The sequence below is a fragment of the Aythya marila genome, assembly GCF_965140915.1.
Source record: "Aythya marila genome assembly, chromosome: 9".
Taxonomy (NCBI): domain Eukaryota; kingdom Metazoa; phylum Chordata; class Aves; order Anseriformes; family Anatidae; genus Aythya; species Aythya marila.
The window spans coordinates 3,108,222-3,127,218 of record NC_139050.1 but is presented as its reverse complement, the minus strand read 5'-3'; the positions used below and the strand labels follow the sequence as shown (position 1 = coordinate 3,127,218).

General features: G+C 40.6%; 1 protein-coding gene across 1 annotated transcript in view; it reads right to left on the bottom strand.

Moving 5' to 3' along the window:
• Nucleotides 1-8,305: 8,305 nt before the first annotated feature.
• The window catches only part of DNER (delta/notch like EGF repeat containing), a 121,398-nt gene continuing 110,706 nt past the window's right edge, over nucleotides 8,306-18,997 (bottom strand). Inside the window, exons 12-13 of the mRNA XM_082767545.1 lie at nucleotides 16,605-16,851; nucleotides 8,306-9,489 (exon numbers count right to left, since the gene is read on the bottom strand). Of these exons, the coding sequence (XP_082623671.1) occupies nucleotides 9,378-9,489; nucleotides 16,605-16,851 (359 nt within the window). The 3' untranslated portion in view covers nucleotides 8,306-9,377. The remainder of the gene's footprint in view (nucleotides 9,490-16,604; nucleotides 16,852-18,997) is intronic.

Genomic DNA, 18,997 nt, shown 5'->3' with positions numbered 1-18,997 from the left:
TACTGCCTGGTGACAGGCTTGCAAAGCACAGGCATAGTGATAAAACCACGGAGAAGTTTCTAGACCCATTGGAAAGATCTCCTCTAGGAGCAAGAGGAGCAGCCCAAAATTGCACCTTCAAACTAAATATACAGAGTGGACTGAGACTCAAGTCAAAACCAGTCCTTTCATGTGTCACAGGAAGCAGTCAGGCCTATGACAGGCAGGAAAAATCAGCATTTGCAGACAATAAGCTGTACATGCCTGTCAACACTATGCTGAAGCATGGGCGGGCAGCCAGCAGGCAGCCAGAGCAGCCAGCTCGAGCAATGAGCAGAATCGCTCCGGCTTCTCTCTGCTGGCCCACCTGCCTCACTCCTCCTTGGACGGGGACGGGAAGGCCAAGCCAGTGCCACCCACCACATCCCCCAGAACTCCTGTGGCAGGGAGTCAGTCTAGGCTGAGCAGCTCAGGAAGGAAACCCTCACACAAAACCCAGGGGGACAGAGCAGCTGCCAAGCGCCTGCCAGCCCCCTGCCTCCACAGCCACCCAGCGCCTCCTCCCACCTGGTTAGCCACGTCACCACAGTTTCGTGGGTTGACTTTAAAGGCCTATTTTGACAGTGGGTACATGGCCAAATTACCCAAGGGAAGAAAAAAAAGAATCCCTCCATGCTGGTTAGAAAATAATTTCCAAAGTAGCAGCTGCGTGGCCCTAAGCAGGATGCCCTTGTGGTGCCTCACAGCCCTGTAGTGCAGAGGCAGCAGAGGCTGTGGAAATTGCCTGTCACTCCTGTGCAGGGATGCAATTAAAAGGTCTGTCAGCAACCCTACATTCTGGTTTTGATTTAGCTACATTAGTCTTATCCCTCAAAAGAATAACACTGGCTCGCTAGAATAGGGCTATCAGTGGATAAAACTGAGGGCCACCTTCCCACCCCTGCTCCTTAGGGACTGCGAGGGATAAAGCTTACCCCTCTGTAAGCCTAGACACGAGCAGCAAGGTCACTGCTCTCTTCTGACCTGCAAGCAGCTTTGCTGCAATGTACCAGAGGGGAGATTTGGTACGGGCTCTCCTCCTTTTACAGCCCCTGCAGTGGTGCCAGGGTATTCTGATCAAATGCAGACACAGCTTTATGCTTTCCTACAGCTGTTCTTACACCAAGGAAGAAAGCAGGTATAGGTGGATATTTAGATTTGTGTCTAGTTTGAGTTGTGATTTATATTAAAAAATGGAAAGTGATTCTGAACTGGAACATATCATATGTGCTCTTTACCCCAACACAGTGTAAGAAATAAGCTAACTTTAGGACATTGAATGGTCTGTATCCATGAGCCATTGTTTTTTCCAAAGAAAAGCCAAAGCCAAACTTCTGGAAAGTGGCTGGGGTAAATGAAGCTTTATTGTGTAGGAAATTGGCCTCATGGCCCTGATATTCATTACCTAAGTATTTTCTTGAAGCTAGTAGTGGTCACATTTTCAGATGCAAGATGTATGAGCTGAGATTCTACATCTTGGTTTCATAGGCTCGAGGGCATAAGATATAATTTCCAGAAAGATATTGCAAGTGAGTATACTATTATATTTCAATTCTTTTAATACAAGAATGGACGCTAAGCCATCATATGGGACAACTATTTTTAAATAGCCTTCCTGATGGTATTTTAACAAATTGTGGATTGCCCAAAGGCAGATACACTAAGCAAAGACCATAAAAGAGTTGGCAGTAAAGGTTTGTCATAAATATTGCTTCCACATTCAACAGGGCATTGATCATATTTTTTTCAACCTGACTGAGATATTTTTTGTTAGATTTTACACAGATTCATAAATTTTACAGGTACTAAACCACAATGTAAGTGGTTAGATAAAGGGGAAGTTTGGTGAAACTTTATTTTAGAATCATGGACACACAAATTGACTTTCATGAAAAGATCTCAGAACATTTGAGACATGCATAGAAGGCAAATTTAATTACATGCAGTTTGAATTTATAAAAAATTACTAACCTGTGAATTTAAGGGCTGTGCTAATAGTTGTAGATCCACGGTAAGAACCCAGGAATCTCCTGTGGTTTCCACCCACTCCAGAACAATGCTCACAAGGTCACTTCTGCATCTGCAAGAGCTTTCACTCAAACCATGGAAGTGTTCCAAGCCACCAGCCTGAGGAGCAAAGCTGTGCTGCTTCTTTTCCTGTGGACACATTTACAAGTCAAAGCCATAAGGTCTGTCCGTTAACAGAACCATCTTGTGCTGATATTTTGGCATAAATGTATTCTACCTCTGTTGTAGACACTTATCTTTCCAAGCAATCTTGACTTCATGATTTTAAGTCAAACACTGCAAAGGGGCAGAAATGCAACTATGCCAAAACACTGAGTGTTTGAAACAAGGAACAACAGAAAGCCATGGCTTGAGAACAAAATGGGGCATTCACAAAGGCTACAGACCACTATCTCTATTCATGTTTCATTTAGGTGTTAAATTGTATAGCCCTGGTCAAGCAGTGTCACTCTGAGATACTAACTGCCTGATGCAACGCTCAAGAATGGCACGCTAGAAGATACAGCACAAGCAAAGGGAAAAAGCACAGGATGATGAGGCAATGATCATCCCTCAAGCCACTAGGGGGAGAGGAGGTAAGAATTAAATCTGCTGACAAACTAAGTGTGATTGCAGTTACTATGTGCCAAAGTCATCTAAGTTGCATTCAGTGATTTTCTGGTTCCACAACAGCTATGCACATTTTTGGTGATATGTGCAACTTGTTTCTGGCTCTTCAGCTCAGGTTCCAACCAGATTTACTTCAGATTAGCTCAAATCCATCTAAGTCAATAAAAAGCTGAGGTAAAGATCAGAACAGTCACACTCTAATTTCTTTGGGCATTGATGGGCTGACATCCATGTATCATCCCATGCACAAGGACATTACCTTGCTCATCTGGAAACAAGAATGGACTCCAAAGCTTCAGACACTACAAATTCAGATTACTGTTCATGTATATACTGTTCCCAGGAGGTGGAAGAGAAGTCACAGCTGGCTTCTTAAGATTTCTGTTCTGCTGCAGGGAGCTAACCCTAAAGTGAAGAAGACCAGTCTACAGGAAAAGAAGCTAAACAAAAATCTAAACCAAAGAGCATCTCCTTGAGAAGACACCATTGTCTCCAGACTGACAAACAGGATCACTTTGGGTCTGTGGGACTCTAGCAAAAAGTCTGGGGTCAGTGAGCTAGAGCAGATTGTTTCCCTTAGACTCTTCCTGGCCTGTTATTGAAGCAAGCACAGCAGACCAGCTTATTTTCCTAAATGATTAACTTTGTGCCTTTTCTGCTCAGCACATCAGATAAAGAAGTTTATTCAGTTAGCTTATTTATTTACATTCCTTTGCCAAAGATCTCACCAAACAAAGCCTATCTGATGATTTATTCTTTGCTAAAGGGGAAGCTTATTTACAATAATCATCTTATCATAAACTTCTTAAAAAGAGGATTCAGAAATGGAATTCATAATAACTGAGAAAGCTGACTTTTCCAGAGAGGTCATTTTTGTTATCCATTTTGCACTGCAGAAGGAATGAAGCCAACTGAGCCCAGATGGGGTTTGATGTGGCATAACCACTTTGAAGTTTTGTTTGTTTTCACTGGTTGACCCACTCCCCATCAGAAAGAATCACCTTCACCTAATTGGAGTGCTTCCAAATTATGAGGGGCTAGGAAACGATATAACAGATTCAGAAGCTGGATCCCACAGAAGCTGCTCTGCAGCACAGAAATTGCACTAGTGGGATCACCTCCAGTGCAAGCAGAAAGCGGAGAGCCAGGAAGTACAAAGACAGCTTATGCGTGAGCCCTCACCAGTGACCGCCACATTACTGTGGGAGCTGAGAGCACAGCGCTCAGCCCATCTTCATGACAATCTCCAGCTATTTGAGGCAGCACCAGAATTCAGATTGCTCTGACTCTGGCCTTAGGCCAGTCCCATTTCCCTGATAAGATGCTTAAAATGGCCATAAAGGTGACTCGGACTCAAATTTACTTCATGCCATCCCTTCTGACCCTGCATGGCCCCATAGTGTTGGCAGATATGCAGCCAAGGTTTCCAGGAACAGAAGACAAACTTGTGAAGAGGAGAAAAAGGCAGGTCAAAGCCCAGTTCTGCTCCGTATCTCTCATCTGGCACCTACTAAGTGCTTTGCCCTTCTCCCACTGCTCACCAGCTTGTACAGAGCGTTTCACAGGAGTATTAGGCTCCAAGAGATAAAGCACATTTTAAACAAACAAACAATTCCCCCCACACTTTTTGTTGCAAAATAGAAGGTGACCGAAAGCCATAACCCAGCACATCGCTTTCACAGTAGCCCACAGGTCTGACGAGTCTTTAGGTGCATACTGGACTGCCCTAAGGCTCCCATTTCTTATGTTAGGAATGTGTATGAACTCATTAGCTCTTCTTAATAACACACTCTTTTATTTTAATTATACATAACAAGGAATAGCCTGAGAGACCAACCCCTTCCCTGAGTCAAATTGTGTTGTTTTTTTTTTGGCTTCCCCTGTCCAAGCAGGAAGAAAAGGCCAATGGGAGGCTGATGGGAGGCTTCTGCTCCCCCGCCAAGGCCAGGACCATGAGAGCAGAGCACCTACAAATGGCAGGCTTCAGCCCAGCCAGCACCACATAGCATGTGGAGCTTGGAAACATGGTGGCAGTGAAGGCAGAAGAGGCTCCCACAGCCAGTGGTGCTCACACAGAAATGGGACTGGAGGCACCCGGCGGGAGGCTGGGCTGGATTTGCTCTGCTGGAGGGAAGCGGCACAGCGCTACCTACTGCATGCAGCACACGGAGCTGCTCTACCGGAGCTCAGAGGCTGAGGGCAAAATGGGAATGGAACCAGGGAAATTTGGGGTACAGAAGGATTTAGCCATGTGAAGGGGCAAAGTAGTTCCCTGTAGTAGTAACTCCAGCCAGACAAGTGAGGAGGCGCTGCTTTATTCCTCTCAGCCATCCACACACATAATTACATTCAGAGGTGTTGAATTTATTCCCCATCAAGTGTCTGTTGCTATAAAGGAGAAACTACACATCCTGAGGAACATCGTATCTGCTCAGGTGCTTCTCAGCAAAGGCCCGCTGGAGGAACGCCGTTTCCAGAAACGAAGCCAAGATGGGATGAAAACATCAGTGCTGCGACTGAAGTTTCACCTCGTGAGGCTTCACCCTTCCCAGCCCTCCTGCAGGGCCAGGCCGGCCGGCTGGCTTTGGCAGGAGGCCTTCCCCAGCCCGGGCTGGCACAGCCTCCTACCCTCGCCCGCTTCCCCCAGCACGGCAGGAGCCCGGAGCCGGCCGGGCCCCCTCCCGAGCTTCCCGCGGAGCTCACAGCAGCGCCTCTGCTGCCGCCTGCCCGGCCCGCACTGACACTGCACGCCCGGACCGGCCCTTAGCACGGCGAGGCGAGGCGAGGCGAGGCGAGGCGGGCGCCCCCGGGGTGCTGCCACCCCGCGGTGCCGCCATCCCGGGGGTGTCGCTCCTGGCCGCCCGCCGGGCCGCAGCCCGCCCCGCCGGGCAGCCCTGGCTCCCTCCCAGCTGCGCGCTGCCCTTTGTGTCAGCTCTCGCTCTGGCTTGGAAAATGAAGATTGTTAGAGCCCGTGGAAGATGGAGGTCCGGCCTCTTCCGAGCGACTGAAAACCAGTCCCCGAGGGGCCAAGGATTCTCCTCTAGCCACGGTCACCCAAGGGGCTGGCTGCACATCACCTTTGGAGACCACACAAGAGGAAAATTTGTGTGTTTTTAGTCAATGTGTTTTCTAGCTCTTGTGCTCAGTTGTTCTCTTTGGGCCTTGAAGTTAACCCAACCACAAGAACAGGGACGCTGTCTTCAACATTTTGGGTTGACTCCATCCAGAGTCTATGTAAATCACAACATTTTCCTGTTAGCACATGTGTCACAACTCTGAGCCCTAGCTGCAAGTTTCACAGGAGATATCACAGAATCACAGGATTGTAGGGGTTGGAAGTGACCTCCAGAGGCCATCGGGTCCAACCCCCCTGTCAAAGCAGGTTCCCCAGAGCAGGCTGCCCAGGTAGGCATCCAGGTGAGCCTTGAACATCTCCAGAGAAGGAGACCCCACAACGTCCCTGGGCAGCCTGTCCCAGTGCCCCATCCCCCTCACCGTGAAGAAGTTCTTTCACATGTTGGTGCGGAGCTTCCTGTGATCCATTTTTTGGCCATTGCCCCTTGTCCTGTCCCCACAAATCACTGAAAAGAGGTTGGCTAAATCCCTCTGTCTCCCACACTTAAGGTATTTGTAAATATTGATAAGATCCCCTCTCGGTCTTCTTTTCTCAAGGCTGAACAGACCCAGGTCACTGAGCCTTTCAGGTCCTCATAGGGAAGCTGCTCCAGGCCCCGTATCATCTTTGTGGCCCTCCACTGGAGTCTTTCCAGGAGATCCCTGTCTTTTTTGTGCCAGGGAGACCAGAACTGGACGCAGTTTTCCAGATGCACGATGAGTTGTCCGCACTGCTGGGGAGGAACAGTTAGGGATGTTCTCCTATTCCCAGAGGGAGAAGGAAGAAAAAGGGGGCAAACTCAGGGAGCACACAAGCGCTGAAGGTCAATGACAAGCCCTGAGACTTGTCCCCAACTACAGGAGATCTGTAGGCCATTAGTCCATTGCCAGGGGAAAGAGCACATAAAACCAGCCCTTTTCTGCATCTGGATGATTTGCGGAGGAGGAGGGAGTGTGGTATATTAATAGCAGGTGGTATTTGCTATACAGGTATATTTGTTCTCTGTAGTTTAGAAATAGGGTGTGGAATAGCCTATGTCCTTTGTCACATTCACGTCTATCCCCAGAAAGACATGGTGTAGCTTACAGGCTATAACCAACTTGTTCTAGCAGCTTCAGAGCTGGGATGAAGTACCTCAGGACAGCTTTGTGTCCCTCAGGTCTAAGGTCTAAGCTCCATCTGGCAGGTAGTGCATTGCCTCACAAATGTCTGAGAAGTGCACTGATACATGCACATAACATGCCATCAGAGTTCAATAAAATAAATTGGAAGGAGGAAAAGTAACTTTCAAAGGACAATTCACAGGAACCACAGGATGATTTACAGAAGCCAGAGGCTCCAAGCTGACAGGAAAATAGCTCCTCACAAATTACTTATCTTTCAGGTTAGTCACTTGAGAGAAATACAGAATGGTCAAGAATCCCTACCAAGACATGATTTATATGCAGAAGGGCTACTGCTCATTGCAACATCTCTCTTGTAAAATATGGACCATGAATATGTATGTTCCTTAGAACAACCAAGTTCCTTGTTTACATACTTTGCATAGATTTGTAGTTCTTCTTCAAAGATAAATCATTTATTCTGCCACTAAAAGGACCAAAAACTCTGAAGAATGAGTATTTCTTTTCTACCAGATTAGCAAATAAATTATAACTCAAATGTATTTGCCTGTTCCACAAGAGGTATGAAAAATGGCATAGGGTATAGCTTCTGACAGTGTTATTCTGGCAGGAGTTCTTAAAGCATTTCTGGAAGTCACTTGGAAGTCACCATAATAAAAAAGTTTTCATACCTGGAATAAAAAAGAATTTTTAAAAAATAGTATGACAGCCATCAGATGCAAATACGCCACCTTTGTTCAAACTGTGCCTGAAAAATGAAAGGGAGGCTTAAGTCTAGTTTATTTATGTCTCTTAGTATCAATTACTGTCTTATGCCAACATCACTGAAAACCCATGGTAGCAGATACAGGATGTGAGGGAAGGTGTTCTGTATTTCAGAGATGCATTTGGCATTTACATAATTCAGACAGTGTGCTGTTACTAACCTACATATTCAGCCATCCAGCCATTCATAACAGTAAGAGACTATCTTGAGCAGTGCTTCTCTATAACAGGGAGCAGTTTTACTAAGTCATTTACTACAGACTTTACTCCCAGGTTTACTACCATCTCCACACCAAAATGAGCATTAGAGTTTTAGAGCTAACCAGAGTAGAACTTTTCATTGCAGGTCATCCTAAACTAATCAGGGATTTGAACCTGAGCTTTCTCCTCCTTGACCCAATTCCTTAAACCTAAAGACAGAGAAACCTCATCACTCACCTGTCTTTATCTTGTACTGAAAGCTTAAACAGATACTTCAACAGAAATATCACATAGTTCTCAATTTCCGCCATTCTCCAAGCTAACTTTTGCTAAAATAACTTACCTTGTAAACAAAGTACTTTTTTTTTGTTTTATTTTTCAGGTTAACATCTGGAATATCTTCTTAGGCATTACTTATAGCACATACATGAATGTCTTTTCAAATTTATAGACAACATTGCATTTTCAAATTAAGAAAAACAAAAGAAACAGCTCCAGTCTTCACTTGATAACATTTATTTGATATTTTCTGAAATAAGCAAGAATTTTAAGAAGCCCATAAGCAATCAAATACAGCCACAAAAAAAAAAAGGAAAAAAAAAAAAAACAAACAACAACCAAACAAAAAAATATACTGATCCTAAATTAGAAGCACTGTGAGAAATACACAATATTTCATGAAACGATACTGTACATCAACAACCTTAGGAAACGAACAACTCAAACCATATGCTTAGTTTACTCACAATATAAAAAACTTTAACTTTTAAAGAAAAATATAGATTCAGTCCAATTGTAGGATCTAATCCCATGCCCACTGAATTCAATGGAAATGTTCTCATTGATTTCAATGCTTAAAGGATCATGCCCTTACTTTGCCTCAGGAGGCACTTTAATTATTTTACAAGGCCTAGCCTGAATACTATTACAAAAATGTCAAACATCAACTCAAGAATATGTTCCAGCAACTTTCAGGAAATAATAGAGAAATAGGTTGTCTATCCATGCATGGAATAAGGCAAAAGCTAATTCATTCAGATTAGGAATAATAATTTTTACTAGTTTCTTTTTCACAACACAAACATTTTAGACTTTTTTAATTAATGGATATATTATATATCATATTATGCTTCACATTTTTCCTACCTCTACTGAGAAAGCTGGCACTGACATGTCATAAAGAATTCCTCATTAATTATTGTTTTCTGTTCTGTAACAACCACAAGAAACTCATCTGGGTTTAGTAATAGTGTCTACCAAGAAAAAAAGCACACACTATCGTAAGCTTATAGTTTATAGAGCTCAAGGTACATTAAAATGTAATTCATGAAGTTCACAAATTCTGTTTTAAAATATTTTTCCAAACTAAAAGCTGCAGAAAATTGGTTCTTAAATATTCTACAGAAAATTCTGAAGCATCTAATGTTTTTAAATTACTTATGCTTTCTTCTTAAAAATATTTAAATTAGGTTAGTAGCCCATCCTTTTGAAAAATAATGCAAAAAAGATACACTAGGTTACAAATCTTTTGTCTTAATCAGTGTAACCAAAGGTTTGTCATCTGGGCTGTAATCTTCATAGGCAATGGGGGTTGCATCATACATTGCAGGTCGGGATTTCTTGCCAAACCTGGAAACAAAAGAAAACTTGTGGTGACAAACAGAAGTATGAACAAGTTAATGGCAACAGCCCACTGAGTGATGGTATGTTGTGAGAAACAAACCCAGAGAGCCTAGGTAAATTCTAAATTGCATTGCAACATTCTGGAAGTACAAATATTTAAATATCTGAACTGTAATTTTGAAAATAAATGCATCAGATTAATAATAACAACAGCACAATAAACAGGTTGCGTATCAAAGGAATTCTGCAGGAATTTAGCTCCTGAAATTCAGCAGTACCAGAATCTGGGAAGATGGTGGAAGGCAAGAGTGAAACTGATACAATTTCAACAAGGCCAGAATTTTATTTTAGAGCCCACGCTAACAACCGACATCGAGGTCAGGTCATATATATTAAAAAAAAAAAAAAAAAAAAAAAAGCAACAGCAGTGCAGTGAATTGAGTTGCAAACTGTAGATAAAGGATTAAAAAAAATTTTTTGAAGACTTTGCTCACCTGACATCCACTTGAGAAGCAAGTTGAAATTATCAACATTCAGCACGCTATTTGCAACACTGACCAAAATTAATGGCAGTTAGATTATTGCAATGCTACATAAACCTACCAGTCTTGCAGTCTTGCAAAGGCATCATAAGCAACAGAGTACAGAGATTTCCTGTGGCTGTATCATTGTGGTCCCAGTAGTGCCGGCACGTCCAAAACTCATCTAGGTGCCTTTGCACTGCATAGACAATCTGTCACGCTGTCCTGGTTTCAGTTAGGACAGAGTTAATTTTCCTCCTAGTAGCTGGTAGAGTGCTATGTTTTGGCTTAGGATGAGAAGAGTGCTGATAACACCCCGATGTTTTAATTGTTGCAGAGCAGTGCTTATACCAAGCCAAGGACATCTCAGCCTTTTGCTCTGTCCTGCCAACAGGCAGGCTGGGGGTGCAGTAAGAGCTGGGAGGGGACAGACCCAGGACAGGTGACCCAAACTAGCCAAAGGGGTATTCCATACCATCTGGGGTCATGCTAAACAATATATAGGGGTGGCTAGCCGGGGGAGGGGGCCGGACTGCTCGGGGTTAGGCTGGGCATCAGTCAGCACTTGTTTGTGCATATTATTAGTAGTAGTACTATTATCATCATTGTTATTATTATTATTATTGTTATTATTACTTTTGTTATTATTATTTTCCTGTCTTATTAAACTGTCTTTATCTCAACTCACGGGCTTCACTTTCTGTTTCTCTCCCCCATCCCAGAGAGGGAGGGGGGAGGGTGAGCGAATGGCTGCGTGGTGTTTAGCTGCCAGCCGGGTTAAACCACAACACACGCATCTTATCATTTATTAAGATACAGTGCTAAAATGCAATTTGAATGCAGAAACATGACTTATGTGTTAAAAATGAATACAATTACAGGAATTATAAATAATGAAAAGGATTATATAAAAATGAGGCAAAAGAGTGCCAAAAACTGCCTTCCCTGTAGACCTGATGCAGAGAAAAAATATTAACACAGAAACAGAAAGACTTATTTGTATAGTGATCCAAACAAAGGATTTTTTTTATTCCCTTCCTATGTACCATGTTAACTCCATGTTAATTTAATTTGTGCACATTTGAAGGTGAGGTTCAGAAAATTCAGATTTTGAGGATAATATTTTTATGAAAACAAATTTAACTTGATTTTCTTCCAAGATTTTAATTCAACTTCCTGACCACTCCAATTTAATTCTGGGCTATTTTAAATGATCTAGAATTGTTGATAAAATTAAAATTGCTGGAAGTATTATGATCTATCTGTTGGTAATCTCATTCTTCTAAGTATTTCAGCTGTCAATAAGGCCACACTAGATAACATTTCCATGCAGGAATGTCTGCTTTCTTCTATAGTTTACTTTAATATAGACAGGTCACGTTCCCTCATCAGCTTCATAACTGATAAATCTGCTTTTCTATATATAGGATGAAATTCCAAGAATCAAATCAAGGAATCAAGTTATGGCATCTTACCAATCAAAGGCAGCAGTGAATTCTGAATTTCTGCATCATTCTCAAGGGTTTAAAGGAAACAGAGCTTTTTTCACAGACACAAATGATGATGAAAATTCTCCAGGGATTTAAGTAAAATTTTGCCCTTTTGACAGGTACAGAGAACACATGGCTTGTTGCATATGGTGAAACAGTACAAAATCTGTTCTCTTGTGCAGGTCAGAGTTGACATGTGCCCCTAATTAGAAAATGCTGAGGAAAGACCACAACATATGCTAGTTGTTTGTGGCCTGGCTGAGCCATCTAACTGGTAGACCACATTGCTTTGATCAGGCTGTTCAGAAGCCAGTCCCAGCTCGTAACATTAAACATAGTTAACACAAAACTTGAAGGTCTCAAAGCAGAATTGCTAAGTGGGATATCCTACTTCAATAGGTGCGTATCTAGTAGTGTCGCACACAGATCTGATGCTGTTGCACAGTTTAATTGATGACAAAAACATAAAACAATTGCCAATACAATCTGTAAAAACAATGATTAAAGGGGTAATAAATAGTGAAAAGATGCAGTTTCCTGCTACAAACTGCACCAGATCAATTAATAGACTGCTTACAAAAAAAAAAAAAAAAAAGAAAGAAAGAAAGAAAGAAAGAAAGAAAGAAAGAAAGAAAGAAAGAAAGAAAAAAAAATAATAAATGAAATAGACAACTATGACCAAATACAAGATTATTCATCTATGAGCAAAGATTGTACACCAGATGGCTAAACCTCAGTCCTGAGATGCACACATACTGGAAAAAGACAGAAGGGATGTGAAAGATAATCATTTTAACATTAGCTTTACCATGACAGTGCATCTGAAGAACAATTTTTAGTTTGGATCTATAAACAGAGCATATCAGGAGGACTGGGAAAGTTCTATGACCTCTACATTTAGCATTGACATGACTATTCATGAGCAATGATACTGAGCCAATGTATGTATCAGAGATATTTCCTAGTGGCATAGAGAGCATGAAATTTGGAAAATACACTTCATAATGAAACACTGAGTATAATCAACCTGCGTAACTTGCCTAAGAGACTGGGGGCTCCATGACAACTTTGGGGACATCCTATTCAATGCAGGAATTCTTCCTGGCACAGGCTGCTCCCTGTTTGTCTGTCTGCAAATTCTACTTCAAGCATGGCACAGGGCTGCCTATCCACTTCTTAAAGGGCATTTCAAAAGATGGCTAACCATAGAGAGTCGTTAACCTCTCCAATTCCATTCAAGTAGAACTTTGAGAAAATTTATGGCCAAGCCTTAAGGAAATGATAACCTCCAACTGCTGTGAGATAGGCTGGAGTTTGGAGTGGTCCCAAAAGCAGAAGAAAGAAACCACACATTGTGACTCTGCTCAAAAACAGCAATTCATATAAGGAGTCCACAAATAAGTTTAAACAGGAGAAGAAAAAGAGAGAGATCAGAAAAAGAAAATCCATACCCACAGGAGGAAGAGATTATTCTTCTCTCCACAGGAGGAGAATAATGAGAAAATAATTTCCTCTGCATTATTCACTGAAAAAAAAATAGTTAACAAGTGGTATTGTGCATTCCTTAATATAACTGAACTGTAATCCTAGAGTTTCCACAAAGCTGAGATGCTGGTAGAGGATAAAAAAAGAGAATATACTGAAACTCATCAGATTGAGGAAGCCTCAGATGTTGCAGTCTGACACAGCAGACTCAAACACAGGAGCATGTTCACTGCACGGAACATGCATAGGACATGTGGTGGGGGGAAGCTTACCCTGCTGTGACAAGATGACTTAATCAGAGGCTGATGAACCACACTCTCCAGCCCACACATAGACAGAACAAGAGTCAGCATGTGGAAGTTAGAATTAAGCAAGCTACACTGGAAGAAGTGCTTGGAATCTAATGCTAATGATATCAAAACACAAGAAAAATTTACAGCAGTTCCATCTTTGAGACTGGATATCTTACGAAGTCAATACAGATGCTTTTCTGAAGTGAATGATCCAGTTTCAGCAGCAGTTTCTGGTTCCTATTTAGTGAAGTCTTAAATCTGCATTAGCAAGTGGTCAATTATTTCATAACAATATTCTCTTTGGCCTTAAAATTTATAAGCTTTAAAGATAAAATGAATATAACTGGAGTATTTATTTACTCTGCATAATTAATAGTAAAGACAGTTGTGCTTCAGTTTGTTAGAATACTGTCTAGTTCTGTCTGCTAATCCTAAGAACATTCACTAAAAGTAGACACTTATTAATGATCATGTTCATTTTTGCTTACAGCAAGCACCTTGATTAGCAGAGATCAAATTGTAAAAAGCGATCTGGTTAAAGATCTGAAAAAACTGAACAAGTGATCTTAAAATAATTTACTGAATATGCAACAGGCATCCACACTCCCTGGATGCCTACTGACTTCAACAGAAATCTTACATTTAAAGGAAATAATCTACCCACTTTTCTCAAGACCTACATTTTCCAAAATTACTAATAACTTCTGGTATCTAACTGAGAAAGGGGGATGATTTTCAGAAAACGCTGAGAACCTATTATTTGAAAGTCAAGTCTCTTAAATATGATAACTGAAAAGTCAGAGTTGGGTATTCTTAGTATGCAGATTTGTAGTTTTATGCAAAAATAACTTTAAAAGTTGTGCATCTTTTCCTGGATTGAAATGACCAAAACAGAATTTAATATGTTCCTGAAGCCAAAACGAACACAATAATCTTCACGCTAAATCTCTTTGAATTACCTGACTTGGCAGCTCTATCTTGGCTTTTTATACTGCATCCATTTTCTGAGAGTCAAAGAATTATTATTTGGAATGAAAACATTTATTTTCATTTGCATTACATAGAAACACCTTTCCCAAGGTATGGAAAGCCTATGGAAAGGTTCCAATAACATGATATTTAACAGCATAATACAGATCTGAAAAATCATCATGAATGCATCCCACTTTAAAGACTTCTTTGGAAGTTATTTAACCCTTATGCGAACTTATTTATTTTTTTTATAAACTTCTGCCCTTTGTTATAAGTGGCAATTTATTCAGAGTAATCCAGAGAGTAGTGAAAAGACCTGACCTTGCCCAATTTCTTTTTGAAAGGTTTCATACAGGAAAATGTTTTACCATTTCCATTACCTGCAAGCAAAACTCTAAAAAGCAGGGAGAATTCATATCCTAAAGATCCTGTCTTGTTGGTATTCCTTTCCTTGGTGCCCTTGGATAGAGAGCTGCCAAATTTGCTTTGAGAAGTAATTAAGAAAACTCAGGTGTCTCCTGCTGTTCCTCAGGAGACCATTCCCAGCCTTTGGGAAGCACAAAGTACCACCTCAGTGAGTAGAAACTGAACAGGAATGACACATTCGTCACTGCTGCTGTAGTAAGAGAGGTGTCTGATTTGAAAGATTAACAGTATCATTTTGCACCTTGCTCTCCACCCTTGGAGATGAGCAGTACATAACAGTAGACGTGCACAAGGCCAAATAATAAAAAGCTATAAAGCTTTTTTATGGGCCATAAAGCAACTTCCTCCTCTTCCAATACACCACTGAAAGAAAAAACACTTCTCAGGATGTGTATGGTGTGGAGATGCTGAGTAAAAGAGGTGTAAGGTTTAGTGGCAAAGGAGATGTCAAGGGAAGAGTTGAAAGAACACTCATATTATTTAGATTGTTATGTTAAATAAACTATACAGAACTGTCCTTTTAAAACATTTACTGGTTGACGTGTTGACAACGAACAAATGTTTTAGTGTAAACCTAGTTGGACCAGTTTAAAGAGCTACTGGCCAAAGGTGTGATGTGATTAATTGAACCTGTGGGAATTCCTCATCTACATGTATTTCAGATAACTTAGAAAACTTCAGTGCTGGTACAAATTAACCTTCTTAATTTGCACTGAAACAGAAATAGAGCATTCAGAAAATGAATTACCAGCAATCACCAACCAACATGCACACATTTCTCCATGTCACTGCACAGGAACATGTCTCCCTCCATTCTTTTAAAAGCATTTGAATGGTAACACATATGAATGCTTTTGTTGGAATTCAAAGTGATCTTGACAAATTGAAGAAATGGGAAAAAGAAAAAAGAAATTTGAAAGCTATTAAGAGAGATGTCAAATACTGAAAAAATAGCACTGGCTAGGAAGCAACAAGGCAGAAAGGATCTTGCAGGTGAGGAAGGGGTCTAACAGGTCACAAAATTAAAACATCCCTAGTGTAATACTAATTAAAAAAAAAAAAAAAAAAGTTTAATTTTCAAATGTATGAACAGTAATGACATAAGATACAGGAGGTGATTGCTTAGTTTGTTTGGCACAGGTAAAGCTTCAGCTGGAGAACTATTTCCAGTTTTGGGGACCTTATTTCAGAAAAGAAAAGACAATCCAGAACATGTGACAGAACCAGTAAAGAAGCTGACACGATCCAGGAGAAGATACTGAAAGAATGGGTTAGCTTAGTCTGTGAGTTAAAAAAGTAGTTCTGCTTTGTTTAGAGGGAAAGGGAGGAATGGAGCTAGATATAATTCATGTTACATCAGTACAATAGCTTGCACTGCAGTTGTTGAATCCATTCCAGCCCTACTTTTGTATTATTCTGACACCCAATGCCCTGGCTTGCCAGTGCTCTATTAAAATTAAATGTCAAGAGATTACAATCTCTAGAAAAGCAAGTAAGAAAGATCCTCATCTGGAGGCAAACAGGGGCACAAAAAATCAGTGATTTGAAAAGAGTCTCACTGAATAGCCTGGTAAATTAGTCATAAAATCAACAAGTGGCTTTGCTGTCTAATCAAATTATTTGTGTGCATCTGTTAGAGTGTGTTTACATCCCCCAAAAATCTTACAGGCTAGGAACTGCATCTGTCTCTCTTCACCAGTCACACCAAATAAGATCAGGATAACTCCCACTGTCTTCAAGGAGTTGTGCTGGATTATCATACTTGAGCTGAGAACAGAATAGGGATCAAAAAGAACAAGGAGCAATGCCGGTGATCCTGTCTTTTCACAACAAAGCAGCCCATTCTCTGCCAGCAGTGGTTAACTGCAATACGCATGGACTGAAATTACGTTTCATAACAGATTTTTGTTAAAGTTACCATCCCCAGAACAAACCTGGCATGTCGGATAGAAGCAATTGCATTACTGAATTCACTGTCGATGCTTCTGCAATTGTAAAATTCTTCATAGGCTGGCCTGGAAGAGCCTTGGTATTCAATGCGGCTGATGCGACATATTCCCACAATCAGAATGATCAGCATCAGGACAAATGCTACACAAAGAGCCCCAATTATGATGTAGAGGGAGTGACGAGGCATGTTTGTTAGACTCTCTGCCATATGCCCAGACTTCCACTGCAGATCTGCCAATGAGAAATAAAAGGTATAATTAGTATTTTGTAGTATTAAATAGTATTTTGTAGTATTAAATAGTATTTTATAGTATTCAATAGTATTTTATATCCTTCCTGCTGAATAGAATTATTTTATTATATTCGCTTTCCATATTTTTGTGCAGGCTTTTGAAGCCAGAAGTATGTAATAATACAATATCACCAGAAGCCAGAAATATGACAATACAGGTCTAGGAGTTCCCTCCTACATGTAGGCATGATGCTTTGCTCAAGAAACCTATTACATTTTGCACTAACATCTTCCAACTTCATTCTGCCAAAGACCTTATGTTTGGGATTCACTCTTTGAATGATGTGTGGTAAGACTTGGAAGATGTTGGTTTTGGAACACATTGGGACATGAACATGTTTGGGTCCTTTCACATAAAACTGTTGTGCTCAAGAAAAACTGTGCCTCTTTCATTCATCTTGTAAGGTGTATAGTGCTCTGGAAAGCTCCAGAAGGCAGATATGCCTTAGAGAATCATCTCTAGAGAACATCATTTCAAGGACAAAAAGGGCATTTCATTATACTGAGAGCACTAGAGTCCTCTAGAGCATAATTTCCCTGAGAGGTCTCAAAGTGTCTCAAAGCAGACCTTAAAGTAATGCTAATCTAGAAGAGGCTTCTTGCATTTAAATATTCCAAACCTTTTTTTTTTTTTTACAAATATTCTTGATATTCAAACTATCATCTATCGATGTCAGACTAGAAAAAAAAAAATCCTCAGAGTAAGGTAGGGAGAAAGCCAGAAAGTTTGACATGTGGGATTCATCTGGGCAGTTTGAACAAATAGCTGCTTTTTGTTTCCAATAATAAAGGGCTGTCCTGATGCACCCCTGCACTTGGAATGGCTTAGACTTTTTGTTCGCAAACATGAGCTGAGTTTACAGGACCCCTTGTTTGTGTTATCTTCCTCAGAGATCAGTGAAGTTTTGACCAGCTTGAATCATTTGGGGATTTAATGTTTCTGAAGTGCTGTTACTGCGATTTGCTCAGTCAGGCTCTGAGGAGTGAATGCAGCTGTGCTCCTTGCAGTTTTGGATGGGTTTCTATTTTTGTTCTGCAGCACATTCGTCACACATGGTGGTTTCTGTCAGGTTGTCAGACTAAGCCAAATCAGATCTAATGTGAGCAGATATATGGGAAGACGGTTCTGATTTAGACTCTGTGTCTTCCATCTCTGGATGATAAGTATGAGAGATATTTCCTCCTTGCTTCTCCAGCAGATAAAAATACAAAGATTAACAGCTCATACTCCAAAGATTAGAAAGAACACATGACAGCTGAAAATTACTGTATACTCAGTTGTCACAGTAATATTAATAAAATTAATTAAGAATTAGATTTCAATGAGCACCATACAGTCTGCACTACAAATACTTTTTAATATTAGTACTCAAGTAACCACATGGCTTGGCTTACCTTGGTAACCACATTAATAATTAAGAAGTGGCAAAGGTTATGATATTAACAAGTAACAAGCAGGCATTAGGGGATTCATGAGAGATGTTTTGTAGCATTTTTACACTGAATGCTCCATTAACTTTTTAGGCAAATACAGTTCATCTTGAAAAGAAAAATCTACTCTTTATACTTAAGATCAAATTAATCATAATTGATCAGTACTGCTAACACTGGTAAGAACAATAAGATGATATAATAAATATCACAGTTCACCTAGGCACATTACATTTCACTTGGCTGTTTTTTTGTATATACAGCACTTGAAAATTGAAGAGTGCAGTTTGACAAAAAGATAACCCTGAAATCTTGCTAGGGTAGTCACTTCAAGCCCATAAAACAGACAGCTAGTGGAAAAAAATTGGGAACTACTAACAGCAATTACAGAGTTTTTCCAGGAAAAAAAAAAAAAAAAAAAAAAAGTACATCAGTACATCACTCTCTTTCATGCTTTATGGCTACTAACAGAATATCACCTAAGATAAAACGTGGTCCACCCAGTCAAATGACTCCTACAGCCCTGACTGTTCCCCTTTTGAGCAGCCTGAAGCCTGGCTTTATCCTGTCTTTTTCCAGCATTCAGAGGGATGATCCAGTGAGGAAGCCAGTGCACAGGGTTTAAATTTAATTTCCAATACAATATTAACCATT